Consider the following 22830-nt stretch of genomic DNA (forward strand, 5'->3'; position numbering starts at 1 on the left):
CTTTATAGTGCCAGACTATTTTATAATAAATATAATTAAACAAAAACCACCATACCAAGATAAATGCCTTTTTTCAGACTTCATTTTGGGCTTTATAAAAATCCAATAGATCTACACGTCCCTCCAGCAGTGCTATAGAATTTTATCATACTTGAGCTGGAATCTCACATTGCTCTGGCTAGGAAGTCAGGCAGGAAATTGTTCCTTTCCTAGCTTAAAGACACCATTTATTATAACTGTTGCATTGTACTTACGTTTTTTTTTTTTTTAATTCTAATGCTTTCTTAAATTCTTTGAAACAGGAGTATAATGCAGCACTGTACAATACAGTAATTTTTCTAAATCACTGATTTTAAATTTGGCGCCAGAATAGCTTTCCAAGTGCCTGTTCTCCCTGCTCCCCACTTGCATTTTGAGACAGAGCTCATTGTGCCCCCTTTACAATCTTCTGTGCCAGACCCAGCACCATAACACCACATTACACTGACGTTCATACTGGAGACAGGTGCTATAAATGGTGCTACAATGGTAGTATGCGGTGGAGAGAAAAGACAATAAAAGCTATTCTGGTGCTGAATTCGAAAAACTGTGATTTTGAGATTTCATAAAGTTTGCCATCTAAGTTTCTCGTTTGCCATCTATGAGTATTCACATACAGTATGGGACGGTTCATACTTCGGAAACTCAGCAAAGAATTTCCACAGTGGATACGCGGCAGTGTGCCCTTCCATGGACTATAGTGAAGTCCCTGGCTGATTCTACAAATAGCAAAATCCAATTCTGTGTCGGAAGTTCCAAAGTGTAAAAAGAGCAGCAGAATCCCATTTAAGACAAAGAGAGGCTGTTGCAAGCAGAAATTCTGTGGTGTGCATAGGGCCTATCTGTATAAGGCAGGCTGTTCTGTCTTGCTTAGGTGAAGCTACCACACGGTATTTTTCTTTAGATTGTTCCAGATAGAAAAGCTAAGAAATGTTAACAGACCTGTCAGGCAGAATCACTGATAGGTTTCATTTCGAACGAGACAGAGCAGCCTGCACTACACATGAGAACTGCAGAAAGGTTTTTTTTTTTTTTTTTATAAAGCCGTATGTAAAAATTTTTGTTTTTACACCATAAGTGTAAATGCAATAATAAAATTAATTGTTCAAAAGGTGTTAATAGCCTACTACCAGGACCATAGTTGTGCCACAAATACAGAGGGGATTTTAAGTACAAGTTATATTTGTATTTTAACTAAAATTGAGAAGTTGGTATTTATTTCTTATTCGGTATTAGGTTTATTGTCCCTTGAACAAATAAAGCAAGCATTGTATAGTTTTTTTTATTAAACAAATGCACTCAAATACAAAACCTTTTTAAAAATATATTAAAACAATATATTAAATATATTTGTTCTGCCAATTTATTTATCATTAAAATGTTTGTATAAAGTATATGTTGTAAAGTTTACATTAAAATTTTCATTTTAAATGTTGTTGCATGCAAGTACAACTATAGCAGCCTTTTTTTTGGTGGCTCATTTAGTAAATATGGCAGTATTTTGTTGTCCTATGTTACTGTGCCATTGAGAAACATAGTTTTTATAAAGTTTTTTGTTTAAAAAAAGATTCAGTGTTTGATAAAAACCCAGCAGCCATGTGACTACGGAACGTAGGTTTGTACTTCGTCATACATTAACCTATACCAATATGTGTGTTTAGAAACATTCTGAAACCAGTGCCCCAACTTACTGAATTGCCTGTGACCACGAGTCAGGATAGCAGAACGAATATCAGAGTATGCGGAGCGTGACTGATGGCTTGCAGCACAGTAATGAGAGAATGACACCAAGTTACATAACACAATATAAATCTTATTTTTTTTTTTTTACCAAAACTATAAAGAAAGGGACACACTTTTAATGTGACACATATTTTTTTCCATATTTAAAAACAAAATTGGATTAAATAAAATTTACAGTGAGTACAGCCCATTTGTGCAAATAAATACCCATGTTAATGTACTCTCACAAGCATAAAAAACAAAACAAAAAACAAAAAGAAAAAAAGAAAGGAACAAAAACAAGAAAAAAAAAACTTTACAATGTTCAGGACAATCAACTCCAAAAAAAACATAAAAAGGCAGATTTTCCACTCGGGGCCAAAAAAAAAAAATAAAAAAAGAAAAAAATATATATATATAAATAAAAATAAAAAATTAAGTTACCATCTTTCTTTAACCCTATGGCAGTTTTATACCCGCTACAGAGCATTTCTGCTCACGATCAGAAAATGGGTGGTGTGTATGTGAAAAGTACCGCAGAGGAGGGATTCAAAAGAGGATATATATATATATATATATATATATATATATATATATATATATATATATTCACACAGCAAAGTATTGAGAATGGTGAGAATGTGCAAGAAACACAGAAAAGTTGAATGGTTTGGTGATCAGAAGAAATGAAATGCTGAAAGACAAATAAAAAGCCTGTCAACAAGATAGCGTGCAAAGAAGTGAAAACCAGTAATGCAGCAACAGTTTCATGGTGTGAGTACTGGGCTAGTGAATCAGGAGATTGGCTGATAGGAAAAATAAGAAGGGGGACAAACAAGAGAAACGAGATGTACAACCGTAAAGGGGACTTCTGAAAGAAACAAAAAGGCGCTCAGAGAAATTGAAGTTAGAAAGGGAGAGGCTGTATCAAGTCCAGTGTGCTTCTTTTGGGGGGCGAAAAGGAAAAGAGGAAGAAGGGTGACAAAAAAAAAAAAAAAAGAGGGTAGGAGGGAGGGGAGGAAGAAATATTTTACTCCTCCAGGTCTTTGCTGCAGCCCTCTTGTACCCATCCCCTCACATCTTCATCTTCCCAAACCCATCTTCACACGCTATTGCGAGCTGGCACGTTCCAGTATGCGCAAATCATAGTTCTTTTTGATACTGCGCAATTTAAAGCGGCTGAGTGGACTATTTTGCTGGACTGAGGCATTTTGTGCTGCCAAGGTGCTAGGGAAGACTGCCACGATGGTATAAAAGGCTGCCAGGTCGTTGTTGTGGACTTGGCGGCCATTTTCTGCAGGTCCATTGTTGTCACCATTAGGCCCTGGGGCATGACCCTGAGTGTCCCTCAGCCACTGTATTTTGGCCCCAGACATTGCCAGCTGTGTAAAAAGCTTGCCTGCTTCTGCCCGTGTGATGCCCTCTGGGAGGTCTGTGATCTCTAGGACTCTGCCAAGAACTATGGGAGGGAAGGAGGAAAACAAACAAGAACTTATGAGAAACACCCTGAAATCCAATGAAATTTCCATTTATCTGTCTAACATAACTGTATGCAAAAGACAATGGGGGAGATTTATCAAAGGAAAGGAAATTGTCGCACAGAAAGTCGCAGTCTAAATACATGCGACTTTTGCTTTAGAGGATTTTTGGAACATTATGCATTCTAGTCTATTTTACATAGAAAAATGCATTGGTGCTGAATTTATTAATTGCGACTTTTCAGCGAAAATTTGCTTCGGGCAGAAATACGCTGAAATGTCAGACCATGCTGAAGCAGGTTTAAATATAGTCTAAACCATAGATCCCGAAGTCCTTGCGCAGAATTTGTCAAGAGCCGTGCACCTTTTGATAAATTAGGCGCACAATAGACCAGCCTAACCCTCTGTAGTTTGGTCTATATTGATGCGGGAAATAGACAACTTTGATAAATATCCCCCAATGTCTGCAATCCATTCTACATGGCTTTTATAACCTACAATTTAAGCAAGAGTGACTTTTATCTGTCTGAAAACAGTGTTAATTCCACCATAAAATGAAAGTGACGCTCAACATAAAGGAAAAATACTGGATTTTTTTTTATTTACCTTTGTATTAGTTTGCAAAATAAGTTTGTAAACCCTGCTCACTCTGTCACTCCATAGTCTTTGAAAAAGAAGCAGCTCTACTCTATCCCTGTCTGGCAGCCTCCATGAAATGTCTTAATGTAAAATACTTTCAAAATTTAACCCATTTAGGACCACTTTCATTTTTTCCTCTTCACCTTCTAAAAATCACAGCACTTTCAATTTTCCACCTACAGACCCATGAGGGCTTGCTGTTTGCACCACCAATTTTACTTTGCAATACTATCAATCAGTTCGCCAAAAAATATACGGCGAAGCCAGGAAAAATTTTTGTGGGGCGAAATAAAATTTTTTTACTTTTGGGGGTTTTAGGAGTGCTCATTTATTTGCACCCTGATCTGAAGTTTTAGCTGTACCATTTTTATTTTGATGGGACTTTTTGATTGCTTTTTATACATTTTTTAGGGCATACAAAGTGACCAAAAATACTCAATTTTTGAATTTTTTTTAACGTGTATCCCCATTGAACGTGCGGTTTATTAATGTTATATTTTTATAGTTCAAAAATTGTACGCACGGCGGTATCACATATGTTTTATATTCGTTTACATATTTTTTTTTTTTTAATGGGAAAAGGAGGGTGAAACTTGTTATAAGTGCGGTTGATTCAAATTTATTAACTTTTTTTTTTTTTTAACACTATTTTATAGACCCCTGGGGGACTTTTACATGCAATCTTCTAAACGCATACACTGTTCAATGCTATGCCATAACATAGATGAGTGTTATCTGTGCTTGATTGCTCCAGCCTGTAGAGCAGGGCTGGAGCATCCAAGCAACGATCGGACGGTGAGGGCCCTCCCATCATCCTCTAAGCTGATCGGGACACCTAGGTAGTCTATCAGCTCCGCTGGGCTGCCGGGATACATTTTTTATTTTAGATGCCGCAATCCACTTTTATTGTGGCGTCTACAGGGTTAACCCCTTAAGGACCAGGGGTTTTTCAGTTTTTGTTTTTTGCTCCTTGCCTTTAAAAAATCATAACTTTCAATTTTGCACCTAAAAATCCATATGATTGCTTATTTTTTGCGCCACCAATTCTACTTTGTAATGACGTCAGTCATTTTGCCCAAAAATCTACGGTGAAACACAAAAAAAAATCATTGTGCGACAAAATTGAAAAAAAAACACGCAGTTTTGTAACTTTTTGGGGCTTACGTTTCTACGTAGTACATTTTTCGGTCAAAATGACATCTTATCTTTATTCTGTAGGTCCATACGATTAAAATGATACCCTACTTATATAGGTTTGATTTTGTCGTACTTCTGGAAAAAATCATAACTACATGCAGGAAAATTAATACGTTTAAAATTGTCATCTTCTGACCCCTATAACTTTTTAATTTTTCCGTGTATGGGGTGGTATGAGGGCTAATTTTTTGCGCCGTGATCTGAAGTTTTTAATGGTACCATTTTTGCTTTGATAGGACTTATTGATCACTTTTTATTCATTTTTAAATTATATAAAAAGTGACCAAAAATGCACTATTTTGGACTTTGGAATTTTTTTGCGCGTACGCCATTGACCGAGCGGTTTAATTAACGATATATTTTTATAATTCGGACATTTCCGCACGCGGTGATACCATATATGTTCATTTTTATTTACACAGTTTTTTTTTTATGGGAAAGGGGAGGGGTTAATTGATCTTTATTCACTTTTTTTTGCAGTGTTATAGCTCCCATAGGGACCTATAACACTGCACACACTGATCATCATTGATCACTGGTTTCTCATAGGAAACCAGTGATCGATGATTCTGCCGCTTGACTGCTCATGCCTGGATCTCAGGGGCTGCGCGCCATTAGCGGCGGGTCCCGGCTTCACTATGACGCTGGGCCCGCCGTGATATGATGCGGGGTTACCGTGTAACCCCGCGTTATATCACGGGAGCAGGGCCAAGGACGTACCTGTACGTCCTTGGTCCTTAAGGGGTTAAAGGACTACTCCAGTGGAATTTTTTATTTTTTTTTAAATCAACTGGTGCCGGAAAGTTAAACAGATTTCCTTCCAGTACTTAACAGCGGCTATATGCTTCACAGGAACAGGGATGTGGAAATCCTATCGCCCGACGCCCGGGACAAGTAGTTTTGGGCGCCGGGCAGATGAATTGTTTATAGATTTAGCCCTGTATCGGGCTAGCAGGGACAGACCGACTTCCCCCTTATTTTTCTTTACTGCCGGTGTGAGGCGCAGGAGCGGATACAAGTCTGAACCTCACACCAGCGCTCAGAGTGTATGGAGGGGGCGGCGGCGGCCCCCAGCTGACCACAGAGCCCGAGGTCGCACGTTCGCATTACATAATTGAGCCACGCCCCCTTATCTAATCCTCCCGGAGGATGGAGGACACCGCTACACATAACACAAGAAGACAGAGGAGAGAAAGGATGTCCACAGCTCGGCACACAGCTCCTCCCCTCCCTCGCACACAGCTCTATCCCTCCCCCTGCTCTTTCTTCACAGGACCTAATCCATCACGGGGAGGTTGCACGTTTGCACGGGGAAAACACAGCGGGGGGGGGGGGGGGGGGGGAAGAGAGGAGAGGACGTCCGGTGTGAGGGGAGATTTTCAAACCCATGTAACCTCACACCGGCCGGGACAACAGCTCTGATGTCCACTCATGGCCGGCTCAGGTGAGGAGGCAGAGAATGCAGGCGACAGGAAGGGTGGTTGTGAGTGTATGTGTGATGTGTGTATAATGTCTGTCTGTGTGTGATGTGTATGTAATGGATGTGTGTATGATGTCTGTCTATGTGTGATGTGTATGTAATGGATAATGTGTGTATGATGTCTGTCTATGTGTGATGTGTATGTAATGTATAATGTGGGTATGATGTCTGTCTATGTGTGATGTGTATATAATGGATAATGTGTGTATGATGTCTGTCTGTGTGATGTTTATGTAACGTATGATGTGTGTATGATGTCTGTATATGTGATGTATGATGTGGGGTGGGCAGCGGTGTATGTATGATGTGTGTGTATATGTATAGTGTGAGTGTATGTGTGTATGATGTCTGTGTGATGTATGTAATATATGATGTGGGGGCAGTGGCGGGTGTATGTATGATGTGTGCATATGTATGGTGTGAGTGTATCTGTGATGTGTGTATGTAATGTATGATGTGGGGGGGCACTGCCGCCAGTTGTGCCATCTAATTTTATTTATTTTCAGTGGCTTCTGGACACCCGCACTAAATTGCAACCCCAGAATCCCGCCCCTTCATATTCACCCGCTGACCAAGAGCCCCACGGATGCACGCAAACACACCCGAACCAAAACTACCACTTCCAGCATGTTGCACCATAACCTAATCTGTAGAACTATAAAGTGTAACATGCTGGGAGTTGTAGTTTTAGTTCGGGTCAGCTGCAGAGCCATAGGCTGCATCAGGGCATGCTGGGTGTTGTAGTTACTAACTGTAATTCCCTGTATTCCCTGACACAGACTATGGCTCTACAGCTGACACAAACCAAAACTACAACTCCCAGCATGTTACACAATAACCTTTACTGTAATACTATACAGTGCAACATGCTGCAACACCCACAGAACCATAGGCTGCATCAGGGCATGCTGGGTGTTGTAGTTACTAACTGCAATTCCCAGTATTCCCTGACACAGACTATGGCTCTGCAGCTGACACGGACCAAAACTACAACTCCCAGCATGTTACACAATAACCTTAACTGTACTACTATACAGTGCAACATGCTGCAACACCCACACAACCATAGGCTGCATCAGGGCATGCTGGGAGTTGTAGTTATCTAGTAACTAAATGCAACTTCCAGCATTTTCTGACACACAATGCAGCACATAAACTGGAGAAGTAGAACACCCCCCAGTAACACATAAGTCCCTATGAAGACTGAAAAATAGTGATTAAAATATTTTAAGTGTATATATATAAAAGTATATATACATAATATATATGTGAATAAGCCCCTTTCCTAATAAAAGTTTCCAATTTTCTTTAAATAAAAATAATGTACAAAAATAAACATGTGGTATCGCTGCATGTGGAAATGTCCAGACTATTAAAATATAATGTTAATTAAACCATATGGTGAACGGTGTAAATGTAAAAGAATAGTCCAGAATTGTTCATTTTTGGTCACTTCATATTAGAAATTTTTTATGGTGATCAAAAAGTTACATCTAGACTTTTCTGGGCTTGTCTCGGGCGTAAGAGGATCTACATCTCTCCCTCCCGCCGCTAATAGCCTGGCATGCTGCGATCGCCATGGCCGCTATTAAACCATTAGATCATCGCTGTCTAAGTTGACAGCAGTGTCTAAAGGGATCTTATATACATCCCTGGTGGTCTAGTGGGGGGATCGTACTATTTTGGTCGAAATTATTTTATCTTCCAGGACAAGTGGATTTTCTTGATGGACAAGTAGATTGTGTTCCGCTTTAGTCCCTTGGACAAGTAGTTTTTTTTTTTTTAATTTCCACACCCCTGCAGGAAGTTCTTTTCCTTTTAAATTTCCACAGCGCTCTCTGCTGACTCCTCTGTCCATTTTAGTAACTGTCCGGAGAAGGATAGGTTTGCTATGGGGATTTGCTTCTACTCTGCACAGTTCCTAAAATGGACAGAGGTGTCAGCAGAGAGCACAGTGGCTAGACAGAAAGGAAATTCAAAAAGAAAATAACTTTCTGTGGCTCATAACAGCAGCTGATAAGTTCTGGAAGCATTAAGATTTTTAAATAGAAGTAATTTACAAATCTGTTTAACTTTGATTTAAAACAGTTGATTTAAAAAAAACTTTTTTCCCAGTGGAGAATTTCTTTAATGCTGGACATCCCCTCGATCGGTGATGTTCAGTATTACCCACGGGTCCTGGCCGCTGATAGCAGTCAGGACCACCCCGCTATGACGTGAGGTTCAGCCCGTGACCCCGCATCATAGAAGGGGAGCAGGACGAGAGCATACATGTACGACCTTGGTCCTAGAGGGGTTAAAAGGGGGAAAAAAAAAAACTCTCCTCCACAGACTTGCATTTAACTAGTGAGGCTAAAACTCAATACACGATACATTCACTTCTCTGATAAGGGGCTTATCAGAGTAGTGAATGCAAAATAAATTAAAACATTCAAACTACAAACTTACATGACATTATGGTCAGTAATAAGTCAATTACATTTATTTTACCACATCTGTGAAACAGAATAATACTAAATATTTTAAATAGGAAAAACACGCTCAACTGTTCACTCCGATGACAGCCATGAGATACACGTCATTTCTCCTGCTTGGGTAGTTGTCACAATAAGAATCACTTGCCTATGTCTGCTGTACCCAAGTCCGTAGATGCTGACTTCAGTGCCTGCCTTTTCCCTCTGTTTCCATGTTTCATCCCTGTCTGCCCATTTGGAAGGATATGGAAGAAGAAAAAAGAAAAAAATTAGACTACATCTACATACAGATATAATTTACAACTCCTAACATCATAGATTGCAGATGTGAAATGAAGTTCTAATGTTCACTAAATCAAATAGTAAAACTTGGAAATTTGTAGACTATACAAAACATAAAAATACATTTGTTAAATTACTTTTAATTTTGCTGTATAAAAGAAAAAACTGAGTGTGATAATAAGGGTGGAGTCACACTGCGTTTTTATCCCCATTTCACAAAGTAATTTTCCTACTGGATTTAGAAGCCAACTATTGTGTAAATATTCCACTTTGGTGTGGGTAAAGCTAGGCATTTGTAACTAGGCTGTCCAACCTGTGACTGGTTTCTTGGCCCTTTTCTGGCACTCTGCACTAATACCTCCCAGACCTTTACTTAGCTACACCCATAGGTGCAGAGGTCTCAGACCGGGGCCCCAGCTTCAATTGTCTCATACAGAATGGCAGAGATAAAAAAAAAATAAGTACATCTGTCATACTTTTGGACTGTTGGGAAATGGGAAGATTGAAAAGATTGAGAGATTGTATGGCCGAGATGGCTCAAGGAAGGAAGATGAGTATAGATTAGCATATAGCACAATTCTCTACTCAAAGACACTCTGGGTAGATGCTGAGCACTGCTAAAATGGAAATCCACTAAATCCCCTGAAGATAATTCTCTAGAAAGTAACTTCGTATACAGAAATATTGAACAGAAAAAAATGCTTAGTTATTTGTGCATTAAGTTATGCAGAGCTCAAAGTAATTTTTTAACCCCTAATATTCTTTCATTAGTGCGTATTAGAGACCACACAACTTCTAATATTTGCACAGGTACAGTCCTGGCCGTAAATGTTGGCACCCATTTATTTTTTCAAGAAAAAGTATTTCTCACAGAAAAGGATTGCAGTAACACAAGTTTATTCCCTTTATATGTATTGGCACTAAACCAAAAAAGAGAGGAAAAAAGCAAAGTGGACATAATGTCACACCAAACTCCAAAAATGGGTTGGACAAAATTATTGGCACTCTTTCAAAATTGTGAAAAAATAAGATTGTTTCAAGCATGTGATGCTCCTTTAAACTCACCTGGGGCAAGTAACAGGTGTGGGCAATATAAAAATCACACCCGAAAGATAAAAAGGAGAGAAGTTCACTTTGTATTTGCATTGTGTGTCTGTGTGTGCCACACTAAGCATGGACAACAGAAAGAGGAGAGGAGAAGTCTGAGGACTTGAGTACCAAATTTGTGGAAAAATATCAATATCAATCTCAAGGTTACAAGTCCATCTCCAGAGATCTAGATTTGCCTTTGTCCACAGTGCACAACATTATCAAGAAGTTTGCAACCCATGGCACTGTAACTAATCTCCCTGGGCGTGGACAGAAGAGAAAAATTGATGAAAGGTGTCAACGAAGGATAGTACGGATGGTGGATAAGCAGCCCCAAACAAGTTCCAAAGACATTCAAGCAGTCCTGCAGGCTCAGGGAGCATCAGTGTCAGCGCGAACTATCAGTCAACATTTAAATGAAACAAAACGCTATGGCAGGAGACCCAGGAGGACCCCACTGCTGACACAGACATAAAAAAGCAAGACTACATTTTGCCAAAATGAACTTGAGTAAGCCAAAATCCTTCTGGGAAAACGTCTTGTGGACAGATGAGACCAAGATAGAGCTTTTTGGTAAAGCACATCATTCTACTGTTTACAGAAAACAGACTGAGGCCTACAAAGAAAAGAACACAGTACCTACAGTGAAATGTGGTGGAGGTTCAAAGATGTTTTAGGGATGTTTTGCTGCTTCTGGCACTGTGTGCCTTGAATGTGTGCAAGACATAATGAAATCTGAGGTTTACCAACGGATTTTGGGTCGCACTGTACAGTGTCAGAAAGCTAGGTTTGCGTCCGAGATCTTGGGTCTTCCAGCAGGACAATGACCCCAAACATACATAAAAAAAAAACCAGAAATGGATGGCAACAAAGCGCTGGAGAGTTCTGAAGTGGCCAGCAATGAGTCCAGATCTAAATCCCATTGAACACATGTGGAGAGATCTTAACATTGCTGTTGGGAAAAGGCGCCCTTCCAATAAGAGAGACTTGGAGCAGTTTGCAAAGGAAGAGTGGTCCAACATTTAGGCTGAGAGGTGTAAGAAGCTTATTGATTGTTACAGAAAGCGACTGATTTCAGTTATTTTTTCCAATGGGTTTTTCCAAAGATTAAGTTATTTGGTGAGACATTATTTCAAATTTGCCTTTTTTCCTCCTTTTTTGGTTTAGTTACAATACACACAAAGGGAATAAACATGTGTATAGCAAAACATGTGTTACTGCAATCCTTTTCTGTGATAAATACTTCATTTTCCTGAAAAATTTCAAGGGTGCCAACATTTATGGCCATGACTGTATGACATAAAACCGACAGACCAGTTTTACATTTAGAAAAACAGCTGTGTTCTGAGGAGTTGGCCACCACTTTTTCTTTCCCCCAAAGCACTGAAGTGCTTACTATATTAGATGATTTACTGTTACAGGATATCTTCTCTGCTACCCTGTTCTCTCTAATCATGCAGCTCTTCCCCGCTTGGTCCGTCGTCTCTGGATGCAGCCGGACCGCTCATCCATTCCATACATGACTGCCTATGGAGGAGCACAAGACCATACAAAGCAAAAGTCCAAGAAGTCAGCTCACTTGGGTGTGGAGCACAGCCAGCTCCTCAAACAGACTGCGCACACAATCACAATGATCTAAAAGGCCAGCACTTGTTGAAAGTAAAACGGTTCTTTATTGAGGATCCATAAAAATAGTAAATAATAAATTAGAAAAATGAAGGATGCATTTTGAGTCATAAGATTCGAAAGGCGTCCTGAGCGTTCCCAGGGATGCTCGTGATTTTATTCATTTGTCATATATGGATCCTCAATAAAGAAACATTTTATGACAAAATTAATAAAATCACATAGGCATCCCTTTGAATGCTCAGAAGGATGTGTTTCGAGTTGCAAGATTTAAAACGTGTTATGAGCGTTCCAGGGGTTGGTCATTTGTCATATACTATTTTTAGGAATCTTACTAAACAATAAGTGCTGGTCTTTTGATTCAATGTGACAGTGTGTGCAGTACGACAACATACACATCACTGTGATAGTGTCATGTGTTCCTTCATAGGGTGCGTTCACACGGAGTAAATGAAGAGTAATTCATGCTGAAAAATTTACAGGCGGAAAAGAGATTATTTTTTTTCCGTGCGAAATTCGCGGGAATTGCGCGCGGACATGGGGGAGAAAGAAGTGAAGGGTTTTTCAGCCATTTCCACGCAAATTGCCCACGAATTGCGCGTGAATTCCGCGCGAAAACGACGTCGGGTGGAATTTTTTTTTACCGTAGACTTCAATTGATTTCTGCTAGCGGATTCCGCTTGAAGAATGAACATGTTCTTTCTTCAAGCGGAACGGAATTCAGCGTCAGAATTCTGCTAGCAGAATTTCCGCAGTGTGAACAGGACAGCAGAAATAACATTAAAGTCAATGGGCAGAGTAGATGTGCATTAGTTTGTAGCGGAGAATTCAAGAGGAATTACTCGAGTAAATTCCTCTTGAGTTACTCCATGTGAACGCACCCATAGACAGCCATGCATGGAATGCATGATGGCTAGGGCACCAAGTGGGGAAGAGCTACATGATTACAGAAAACGGGGCCACAGAGAAGGAACCTTGCATGCTTTGGGGAAAAAAGCATGTTCATGGCACCCAACCCCTTTAAATACACATTTCTGAAAAATGCTTACAAAAGGAATTTTTATTTCTGTTGGTACATTATAATGAGTAAACCAGTTTGCTAACAGGACATCAGAGGAAACGCTCAAAGGGCTTTGGGTTCCAAATAAGTAAATACAGCTTTCTGAAGTTACTCTGCCCTGAGGTACACATTTCATTTGTGGTCTTCACCAATACTCCTAGTCTATTAAAGGTTTTCCCATTAAGATACATTGGTCTTAACCAGTGTTTCCCAACCAGAGTGCCTGCAGCTGTTGCAAATCAACAACTCCCAGCATGCCCGGACAGCCAAAGGCTGTCCAGGCATGCTAACAGTTGTAGTTTTGACACAACTGGAGGCACCCTGGTTGGGAAACACTGGTCTAAACTGATGTATAATCCTAAATTAATTAACATTATTCAAATGTACAGTGGCCCCTAAACTTACAATGGCCTCTGGTTACAATATCATCAACATACAAGGGTCTTTTCTGGACCATTGTAATGTGAAACCAGACTGACCAATTAGAGAGGATATGTCACTGGTAAAACCCCTGTATTACTGAAGTATATGCACTGACTGGCTGCCTTGTAGCGCCCCCTACAGTACAGGGATGTACTAAATGTTCTGTACTACTCTTTACATGTGCCAGGGTTAGCTGTTCCTATGGACACCAGATGAAGGCGGCTCCATATTACTTTTTTAGGACATTGGATGTACTGTACAGGACCCTGAAGAAGCTTCTATCCTCTACATAGACAGTGATTTACAGCTCCCAGCAGATCTTTCTTACTCTAATACATAAGAACTTGATTTATTTGTATTAGTTATCTACTTATTTTTCTTTAATCCTCCCTTTTACCTATTTTTGGATGACATTTTTGGGCTTTAGAACCAATTACCAGGTTTCCATAGAGTTATGGTCTCAACATACAATGGTTTCAACATACAATGGTCATCCTGGAACCAATTAATATTGTAACTTCAAGGGACCACTGTATATAGCATTTTTATGTACTCTTTAAAGAAATATATACTTGTTAATTCCCTATGTGCCTGCTGTGCTCTAGTAACATGTTGGTTTCAACCAACTTATGGAATCCAATAAGGTGGTCCACACGCTCAGTTTTTTATTATTTTTACCTGTTGTCCGTTTCTTTTTACCCATTTTTTTTTTTACTTTGGTTTATAATGACGTGCGCCAAATTTATCATTTGGCGCATGTTCTTTAGTATTTTTGGCACATACCATATTCTTCCTTTGGTATGTGTGTATTCCATGTCAGAATATTGTTTGAGGTGATTTGCGCCCCCCCCCCCCCCAAAAAAGCGCCTTATTACACCCAATTAGCGCCAAAATACAAATGGCGCAATGATAAATTACTCCCCACTGCAAAAATAATGCGCCAAACTTTGGTGCAAAAAGACACTGGGCCAAAATAATGCGCCAAACATACGCAATAAAAGACACATAATCCTTTGATAAATACCCCCCAATATCCTTTGTCCGTCTCAGAAGTATTTGTATTGTGGAAAAGTGTGTGCAATGTCATAAAATGAAAAGCATGGCCACAGATTAGAGGGGAAACCAGAAAGTGATAAGACTGATGAAGAACAGTACAGTGATACAAGTTATTTTATCTAGCACAACTGTAGTATACATTATGGCCCTCATTTACTATTGCAAACCAGACATCATGTTTTGTCGGGTTGTGCGCCAGATTCTGTCGCAATGCGCCAGAAATTCTGCCTGCCCCAAAAATTGTGCCAGAATTGAAAAAACCATGACTAACTCTCCATTTTTCTAAGAAAACCCGAAATAGGGGCGTGGTCACCGGGGAAAGGGGATGTGGCCTCCAAAAAAGGCGTGTTCCCACATTTTCACAAAAACCCAACATATTTACTAAGGTTTACACAGAAAATGTGGTGGATTTCAGCTGAGGAAAACCAGACAGATCAGAGCAGGTGTAAAAAAAAAAGCAAAATGTAGGGAAAACTTTGTAAAAATACAGAGGAAAATAAATTGTAGGGAAATAAAACCCACAAAGAAAACTACACTCCACTCTTAATAAGGGAAAATAAGGGCCTATGTATGCAGTACACATCATATTTTACCAATTTTGCTAAGTGGGAAAACCTTTAACTTTTGAATGAATTCCATGTTCCAAGATGAAACATGAAACCGCAAACTCACAGTAACTGTGTCTTTACTGGGTAGGAAACACCTGAAACACTAACAGTGAATACACTGCAATTAACCATCTTAAACAAAACTGTATGCCCCATGTTTGTAACTGTACCAGTTGTGCAGAATAGGTAGGTTGACTGTGCAATAATGGGGGACAAACAGAAAGGTTGTATTGGAGTGGCTGTCCAAGCAGAGAGTACCGGCCATCACCTGCAAGTTAAAAGGAAAGGGTGAACATTCCATAGACATTTAAGCGACATATTTAACAGATCAAATTTAATTTAATAGGTACCTTGCCCTGGGCCAACAGGTCGGGGAAACTGTGAGATGACCGATAATGGAGAGAGTCCCGTGCAGACACTGTTGATGTTGGAGCCTGGAGAAGGTGTTGGGGACTGTGCTGGAGATGTTATCGGACTGTTCATAAGGTTACTAGGCTAGATAGGAAAAAAAAAACTTTCATGAAGTCGTTTTCTGGATTAGAAAACCTAATTTCATATACCATGAGAGAGAAATATAACATAATATCACTCCAGACTGTGGTTACAAAGAGTATTTCTCATGCTGGAGGGCCTGTTCTACATTACACAAACAAGCTATTTTAAGTAGGCACTTCATTCCCCCCAACAGATTACAGCGTTTCACCAAGGTTATCGTTCAGAAAAACTTCCAACCAGTACATTTTTCCAAAGCAGAGAACTCCTGAGAGTAAGAAACCCCCGATCAAGAGGTCTATATATTATATATATTTAATTTTTTTAAATATGCTGCTAGGGTAGGGAGAAATAATAGATAAAAAAACATACCCCCGGTCCCCCATATGCTCTCTTCTTCTTGCTTCTGAGATGAGAGCTCAGAGCAGGACCTGCTGGCTCAGCCAATCACTGGCTGTAGTGGCGTCCCAGTCATTCACTGAGCTGGCAGGTCCTGAGCTCTCCTCTATGAAGCAGGACGACGACAGGAGTTCAGGGCACCAGACTGAGACAAACAGGAGCTGCTGGGGTCTGGGCTAGGCAAGTTTCTTCTACTACCATCCTGTCCCAGCAGAATATTATTTAAGACTATTGATTGATTTTCACTATGCTGCTTCAGCTGCAGGCCACAATCTTATATAATCCGTTGGACTGTGGTTATTACCAGTAGCGCCACAAAAAGCCTTAGTGTAGCCTTTTCCTCTAAATCTGCCCTTATTGATGAGACTTGGACTGTTGCTGTTAGAATATAATTTTTACTTGTCACAGCCAATAAGCGGTTGGATTTATTAGGTTACACTGGTCTGCAGATATTCTTTATTTTTAATAACCCACGCCCCTTTCTTCCATTAATCAGTGAATTATTTAATCTTCCTACCTGAGCGTTAGCATCTGCACCATATAGATGTTCAGGTTTCTGCCGCTGGTCAACACTAAAATATTTGCAGTGGTTCCACTGGACCATAGGTGGGTTCTGGGACGTTCCTTGAGGGCCATTAGGTACATTCAGCTGCATCACCACCACACCCAAACTTGAAGGGTTGACTCCTACAATAACAATAAGCTATTGTTTTACACTACGTTACCTTGATCCATTCAGCAATAAAAATAATTAGAATGTATAGATGTTATATGAACACTACATTTGTGTAACAGTTTAACGTGCTAAAATGTACCAAGCTAAGTAGCAAATAAATCCACAAAAAGAACCAAATGTTTCAGCCTGCTTCAATTCTCTGTATGTATTCCTGTCCTACAAGCAGATGGGTGACTATGATGAGCACTCCATTTCACATATTCCAACTTTATTTTTAGCAATTTGTACATAAAATGACTCAAATGTTATTGAGATTCATGACAGATGACTGGCATCTCCAAGCAGTCAGCCAGTATTTCACTGGAATGCTGACAAAAAAAATGCAACAATGTGACCAGGATTTTTTAACAAATGTCTAAAGACTTTTAAATCAGCAAGATTGTAAGGGGAAACAGTGCAAATTTCCACCCTTTCATCTTTTTACTTTTTTATGTTGAAGCTTTGTGCTACTTAAAAAAATATCAAAATTATGACCTGGTGAATTGTAGGCAAAGCCAATCCATACAATTCACATCTGAGTCCGACTATTTCCTCAGATATCAAGTTCATTTTATGACGGGATGACATTAACGCTTAAGGATGTAGTTTTGCAATATACAATAATACACAGGTATTATAAAAGTATGGAGATTTATCGGTTATAAGATTATAAACCTAAATGAGTAATAAACACAATGATATATGCAAATGAATATCAATTAGATATATTAGTAAACATTACAAGTTTGTTAATTGACTGCATATACCATATATACTCGAGTATAAGCCGAAACGAATATAAGCAGAGGCCCCTAATTTCACCCCAAAAACACAGTTAAAGTTATTGACTCGACTATAAGCTTAGGGTGGGAAATACATCATCCCCCCCCACCCCCCTGTCATCATCCAGACCCCTGTCATTAACACCCCCCCCCCCCCCCCCTTCATCATCACCGTCTGTCAATCCCTTCATCAGTGGTCTTCAGCCAGCGGACCTCCAGATGTTGCAAATCTACAACTCCCAGCATGCCCGGACAGTTGTTACGGCCTGTCCATTTTCACTGTGAGACCCTCTTCTCCGCTCTGGGCCGGCCCTGGCCTAGTGACGTTGCCTTGACGACGACGCACAGGGACGTCTGCTGCGCACGGACGTCCCTGTGCGTCGTCGTCAAGGCATTGTCACTAGGCCGGGGCCGGCCCAGAGCGGAGAAGAGGGCCTCCCGGTGAAAATGGACAGGCCGGAATGACTAACCCTCCCCACCAGACGGTCTCTGCAGCATAGATGGCCCGGACCAGCTCACCCTTCCTTCCCACCGAGGGGAGGGGAGTAGAAAACTAAAAGGGGGGTCTGGATGATGACGAAGGCCGCAGTGGTCTTCAACCTGCGGACCTCCAGATGTTTCAAAACTACAACTCCCAACATGCCCGGACAGCATCTGGAGGTCCGCAGGTTGAAGACCACTGAGAAGGGATTGACAGGCGGAGAGTTCACTCGAGTATAAGCCGAGGGGGGCTGAAAACTCTGCTTATACTCAAGTATATTTAATGCTTTGATAGATTATTAGTCTTGATTCTTCTGCAGGTAGAATGAAGTCTCACAATATCCTAAAACTATAATCTCTATATGGAGATAATTATTTTATTTAATTTATTCGCCAATCTAAAAGGTATAATTCCATCCACATTATCCCAATTAAATGGAATACCATTTCTGTGTCTCTTACCAAGTCTATGTAAGAACCTTGCTTCGGCTCTTAGGAACACTGAAGGGTCCATTTCATCGTCATGGATAGCCATTGGTCTGGTACCGAGTGATCAGTCCGGTTTCTGGGATCTTACATGGCTTTCATGGCTTCCATCTTGTGGACCTCTTTCCTTTGTGTCTAAGTCTTTCCAGTCTACCGTCTACAGTTCCTAATATCTGATTTACCAGACTTTTTAATCAGTTAGACACACCCTCCTAAATTAGAATTCCCCAATGAATGTAGGTTGGGCGTGTACATATGACTATGACATCATTATAATACCCAGAATACATTGAGGATATCACCCATAATGCCTTTCCTGTCGGTGTAATGTCAACTACCCATGCGCTAGGGGGTGCTATTGCATAAGCAATTAGCATCATTACCATTAAGGGTTAACTGTCAATAACTGGTCTTAAACCCCCATTCCACACTTGAAGTATGGTGCCATAATTAACAAACAGGGTTTATTTTTGACATCTATAAGTAATCAAAACCTGGAGCCTACTAGACATTCAAATTTATTGGAGAGATAAGAGTCCCATGGAGGCCTCTTTCACACAGACGTGTTAATCTCTCTGTTTGCCTAGTCTTGGTAATTGATTGTTAGTTACAGTAACATTCACAAGACTGACAAACTAGCCCTTAAAGGGTCACTCTCATTAAAACAAATTTTTGCCAAATTTTTTTTATTTGTGCTTAAAAAAGCTCAAGAGCACATTTTCCCCCAACTCAGACACAGACTTTGGACCAAAGTTCGAACACAGGAAGTGCCACCTGGAGTGCTGAGGGGGGGGGGGGGGGGTGTCCAGCCTCATCCAATCATGGCTCCTCTCACACATAACTGCCATATGCTGTTGGCTGGACCCCCCCTTAGCACTCCAGGCGGCACTTCCTGTGTTCGGACTTTGGTCCAAAGTCTGTGTATGAGTTGGGGGAAAATGTGCTCTTGAGCTTTTTTAAGCACAAATAAAACATAGAAAACGAATTTTTTTTTAAACAAAGTATTTAGAAATATTTTTCATTTACCATAAGGAGTGCAATAGCAAAAATTAGTTTTAATGAGTGCCCATTTAACAAAGGTTCATTCTCAAAGTCTATACTTGAGACGTTTCCACCAGGTCTTAGGAATGCAATGCTCCCTATGAGAATCATATACAGTGACCCCCGACCTACGATGGCCCCCGACATATGATCAAATAGACATACGATGGCCTCTCAGAGGCCATCGCATGTCGATGTCAGCATTGACATTCAATGCTTTTTTTTATGTCGGGGCCATTGCATTAAGTGCTATTCGGCAGCGCAAAATGCTTAAGCTGCTGCCGGATAGCAGCTTAATGTTCCCCGTGTGGTGCGGTAAGTATTACTTACCCCTCCACGATGCTCTGGGGTGCCCTCCGGGTCCAGCGCTGGTCTTCCGGTGTCTTCTCGGCCCTCTCCGATGACGTCAATACGCTGTTGCGCACGTCATCCAATAGGAATGACGTACGCAGCGGCGTAATGTCGATACGCAGGCCAAGCGGAAGACAGCGGAGGACCGGAGAAGATCAGGGGAGGCCCGGGGTCACCATCGGGAGCTGCGGGGACACCATCCCGAGCGGCGGGGACAGGAGAGTACAGCTTCCTATACTTTACATTGCACGAATCCCTCAACATACGATGGATTCGACAAACTATGCCAAGTTTGGAACGAATTATCATCGTATGTTGAGGTACCACTGTATAAGATAATAGATATATACTGATGTCCATTACAATACTAACAGTATATGACAATATCATATGTCCTACTGATTACACTATATATATATATATATATATATATATTCATTCATTTGGATGAGACATAATTATTTCACAGTTTCTTTTCTCAACCCCCTTTCTCTCCATTCACCCCCTTTACCTTGGGGAATTGTAGTAGTGTCGTCTAGAGAGTGTAGCTAGTTCACTTATCTGTCTGTCTTATCTAAAACAGCCATAAATATCTAAGGAGACTACATGCATTCTTCTCCCAGACTGGCACTTTTTGTAGAGATGAAACTTTAGAATTGTGGCCTACTTAGATTATACACAAAATGGTAGACATCATGCTATTAAACAGTGATTCATTTTTGGGGTGTATAATTAGAATGACAAGATACAAAAACATTTCTGCTACAGTGGCCTCCATCATTCTTAAATGGAAAAAGTTTGGAATGACCAGGATAACTCTGAATGGTAGCATTGAAGCTACAATGTGTATGCAACTCAGTTATGTAAACAGTGCATCTCATTGGGGGCTATGCAGTATATGCAACCGTCAATGCCAAAGGTAATTATGCACAAAGCATAAGATGTCTGTTTCTGCTTCCAGACCATCCCCAGTCACCTCAAACAGGCCAGGGCTGCCTGGGAAGCCAAGTTTAGGCTTCATGGGCAAACTACTTTAAAGGGATACTCCACCCCTAGACATCTTATCCCCTATCCAGAGGATAGGGGAGAAGAGGTCTGATCGCGGGAGTACCGCAGCTGGGACCCCCATGATCTCTGTGAAGCACCCGGCGTTCCTTTAGAACGATGGGTGCGGGCAATGGGGGGTGGTGACCACCACGCCCCCTCCCATAGACTAGCATTAGGGGGGCATGGCGTGCTCTCACGACCTGCGCTGCCCACTCCACGCGTTCGGAACAAAATGTTCCCAACGGTGGGGCAGCGGAGTACCCCTTTAAGACTGGGGAAAGTACCAAAGTAAAATACAGAATAAAGAATACCTAAGACATGTCAGGGTTCTGGATGCTACCACCCCCAAGTGGTGTGCACATTTGTCTCTCCTCTGCTCTCCTAGGAAAGAAGAGCATGTGCTGTATGGATTCATAGAATTTCTCACTTCCCTCTCCAAGCCAAAATGAAGGTGCAAAGTGCTCAGCTAAGACATACTGCTCCTTTATTTTAGCATACTGCACTATTCTGGTAACCAATGGGCAATACCAATTGGCACAAATTATTTAAAAAAAATTATAATGCAGACTAGTCCTTTTGAGATTACAAAGGAAAATAAAAAAGTAGGCTTGGGACAGATATCACAATAACAGTGCAGTACATTATACATACACTAGGTGGCATCATACTCGAGTGTGCTAAATTTCAATGCACAATATCAAAGCCCAGTAACACCAGTTCACTTAGAGGATACCTGTCACAAATCATAAATATTTTCTAATTTTGAACAAAAAAAAAGGCCTCGCCCTGATTCTATGAAAAATATGCTTATGAGTCCTGTATATACCATGTGTGATTTTGGATATAGCTCTTTCTAAAACTATCCATACACATATGTTTAAACCCAATGAATTCTTTTGAGACTGGAAAATGGTGCTCACCATGGTTCTTTGCTGGAGTCCCAAAGTTTTAGAAATGGCTTTGTAACCCTTTCCAGACTGATAGGAACTCAGCTTTCCAAAACAATGTGATTACGCAAAGTAAATTTATAATTTAACAAAGGGGGAGGGGAATTACTTTTTTACATAATAAACGTGATGCTTTTTTCACCATAATAAATGAAGTGATCACCAAAGTAAACACAAAATGCCGTTTCAGGTTATTTTTTTGTAATATTAAAATTGATTATTCAAACATTTATAATGCTGTAAATAAAAGGGAAAAATAATAAAAACATAAAAATACTTTTTCACAGTACTGTATAGTATAGAGTTAAAAAACATTTACCTGAATACTGTTGTTGCAGTTGTGGTGGACTGCAGGGCGAGGGAGACTGAGGCATCTGGTACTGCTCAGAACCAGGAGGAGGAAGAAATCCAACAGACGGGCTACAAAAAATATATAAAATAAGGCCAGTCAGCATGGTTTATAACAATCAAATGGCCAGTACATGCGCAGGCACACACTGCCAACTAACACATGGCACACAAGACAGGATGGCATGAGATGAGGAAAAGACCACTAATATGAAAGCAACACAGAACATTGGACCTAAAAGTTCTGGAGTTGATATTTACTTTAACCTCTTCAGGACATAGGGCGTATGGATACGCCCTGCATCCCGAGTCCTTAAGGACCGAGGGCGTATCCATACGCCCGTGGGAATTCCGGCCCCCACCGCTAGCCGGTTGGGGACCGGAGCCGGATGCCTGCTGAAATCCTTCAGCAGGCATCCCGGCATATCGCCCAGGGGGGTCATTATGCCCCCCCATGTCGGCGATCGCCGCAGATCGCTGGACAATTCAGTCCAGCGATCTGCGGCGATTCCGGGTCAATCGGGTCTCCAGTGACCCGGTGACTCGGAATTACTGGCTGTTCGGGGCCG

The 22830-nt window shown here is 40.7% G+C and overlaps 1 protein-coding gene across 6 annotated transcripts in view; it reads right to left on the bottom strand.

Moving 5' to 3' along the window:
* Positions 1–1241: 1241 nt before the first annotated feature.
* Positions 1242–22830, bottom strand: part of R3HDM2 (R3H domain containing 2) — a 174087-nt gene continuing 152498 nt past the window's right edge. For 2 of the 6 annotated variants that reach the window (XM_056562531.1, XM_056562532.1), the window contains exons 20-25: positions 22233–22333; positions 16582–16751; positions 15524–15668; positions 15344–15441; positions 9178–9256; positions 1243–3220 (exon numbers count right to left, since the gene is read on the bottom strand). In XM_056562531.1, coding sequence (XP_056418506.1) covers positions 2871–3220; positions 9178–9256; positions 15344–15441; positions 15524–15668; positions 16582–16751; positions 22233–22333 — 943 coding nt within the window. In that variant the 3' untranslated portion in view covers positions 1243–2870. Of the gene's footprint in view, positions 3221–9177; positions 9257–15343; positions 15442–15523; positions 15669–16581; positions 16752–22232; positions 22334–22830 lie in introns of all 6 variants that reach the window. The other 4 variants (XM_056562530.1, XM_056562535.1, XM_056562534.1 and 1 more) reach the window with 3 other exon arrangements.

This window comes from Hyla sarda, chromosome 2 (assembly GCF_029499605.1).
Source record: "Hyla sarda isolate aHylSar1 chromosome 2, aHylSar1.hap1, whole genome shotgun sequence".
Lineage (NCBI taxonomy): Eukaryota > Metazoa > Chordata > Amphibia > Anura > Hylidae > Hyla > Hyla sarda.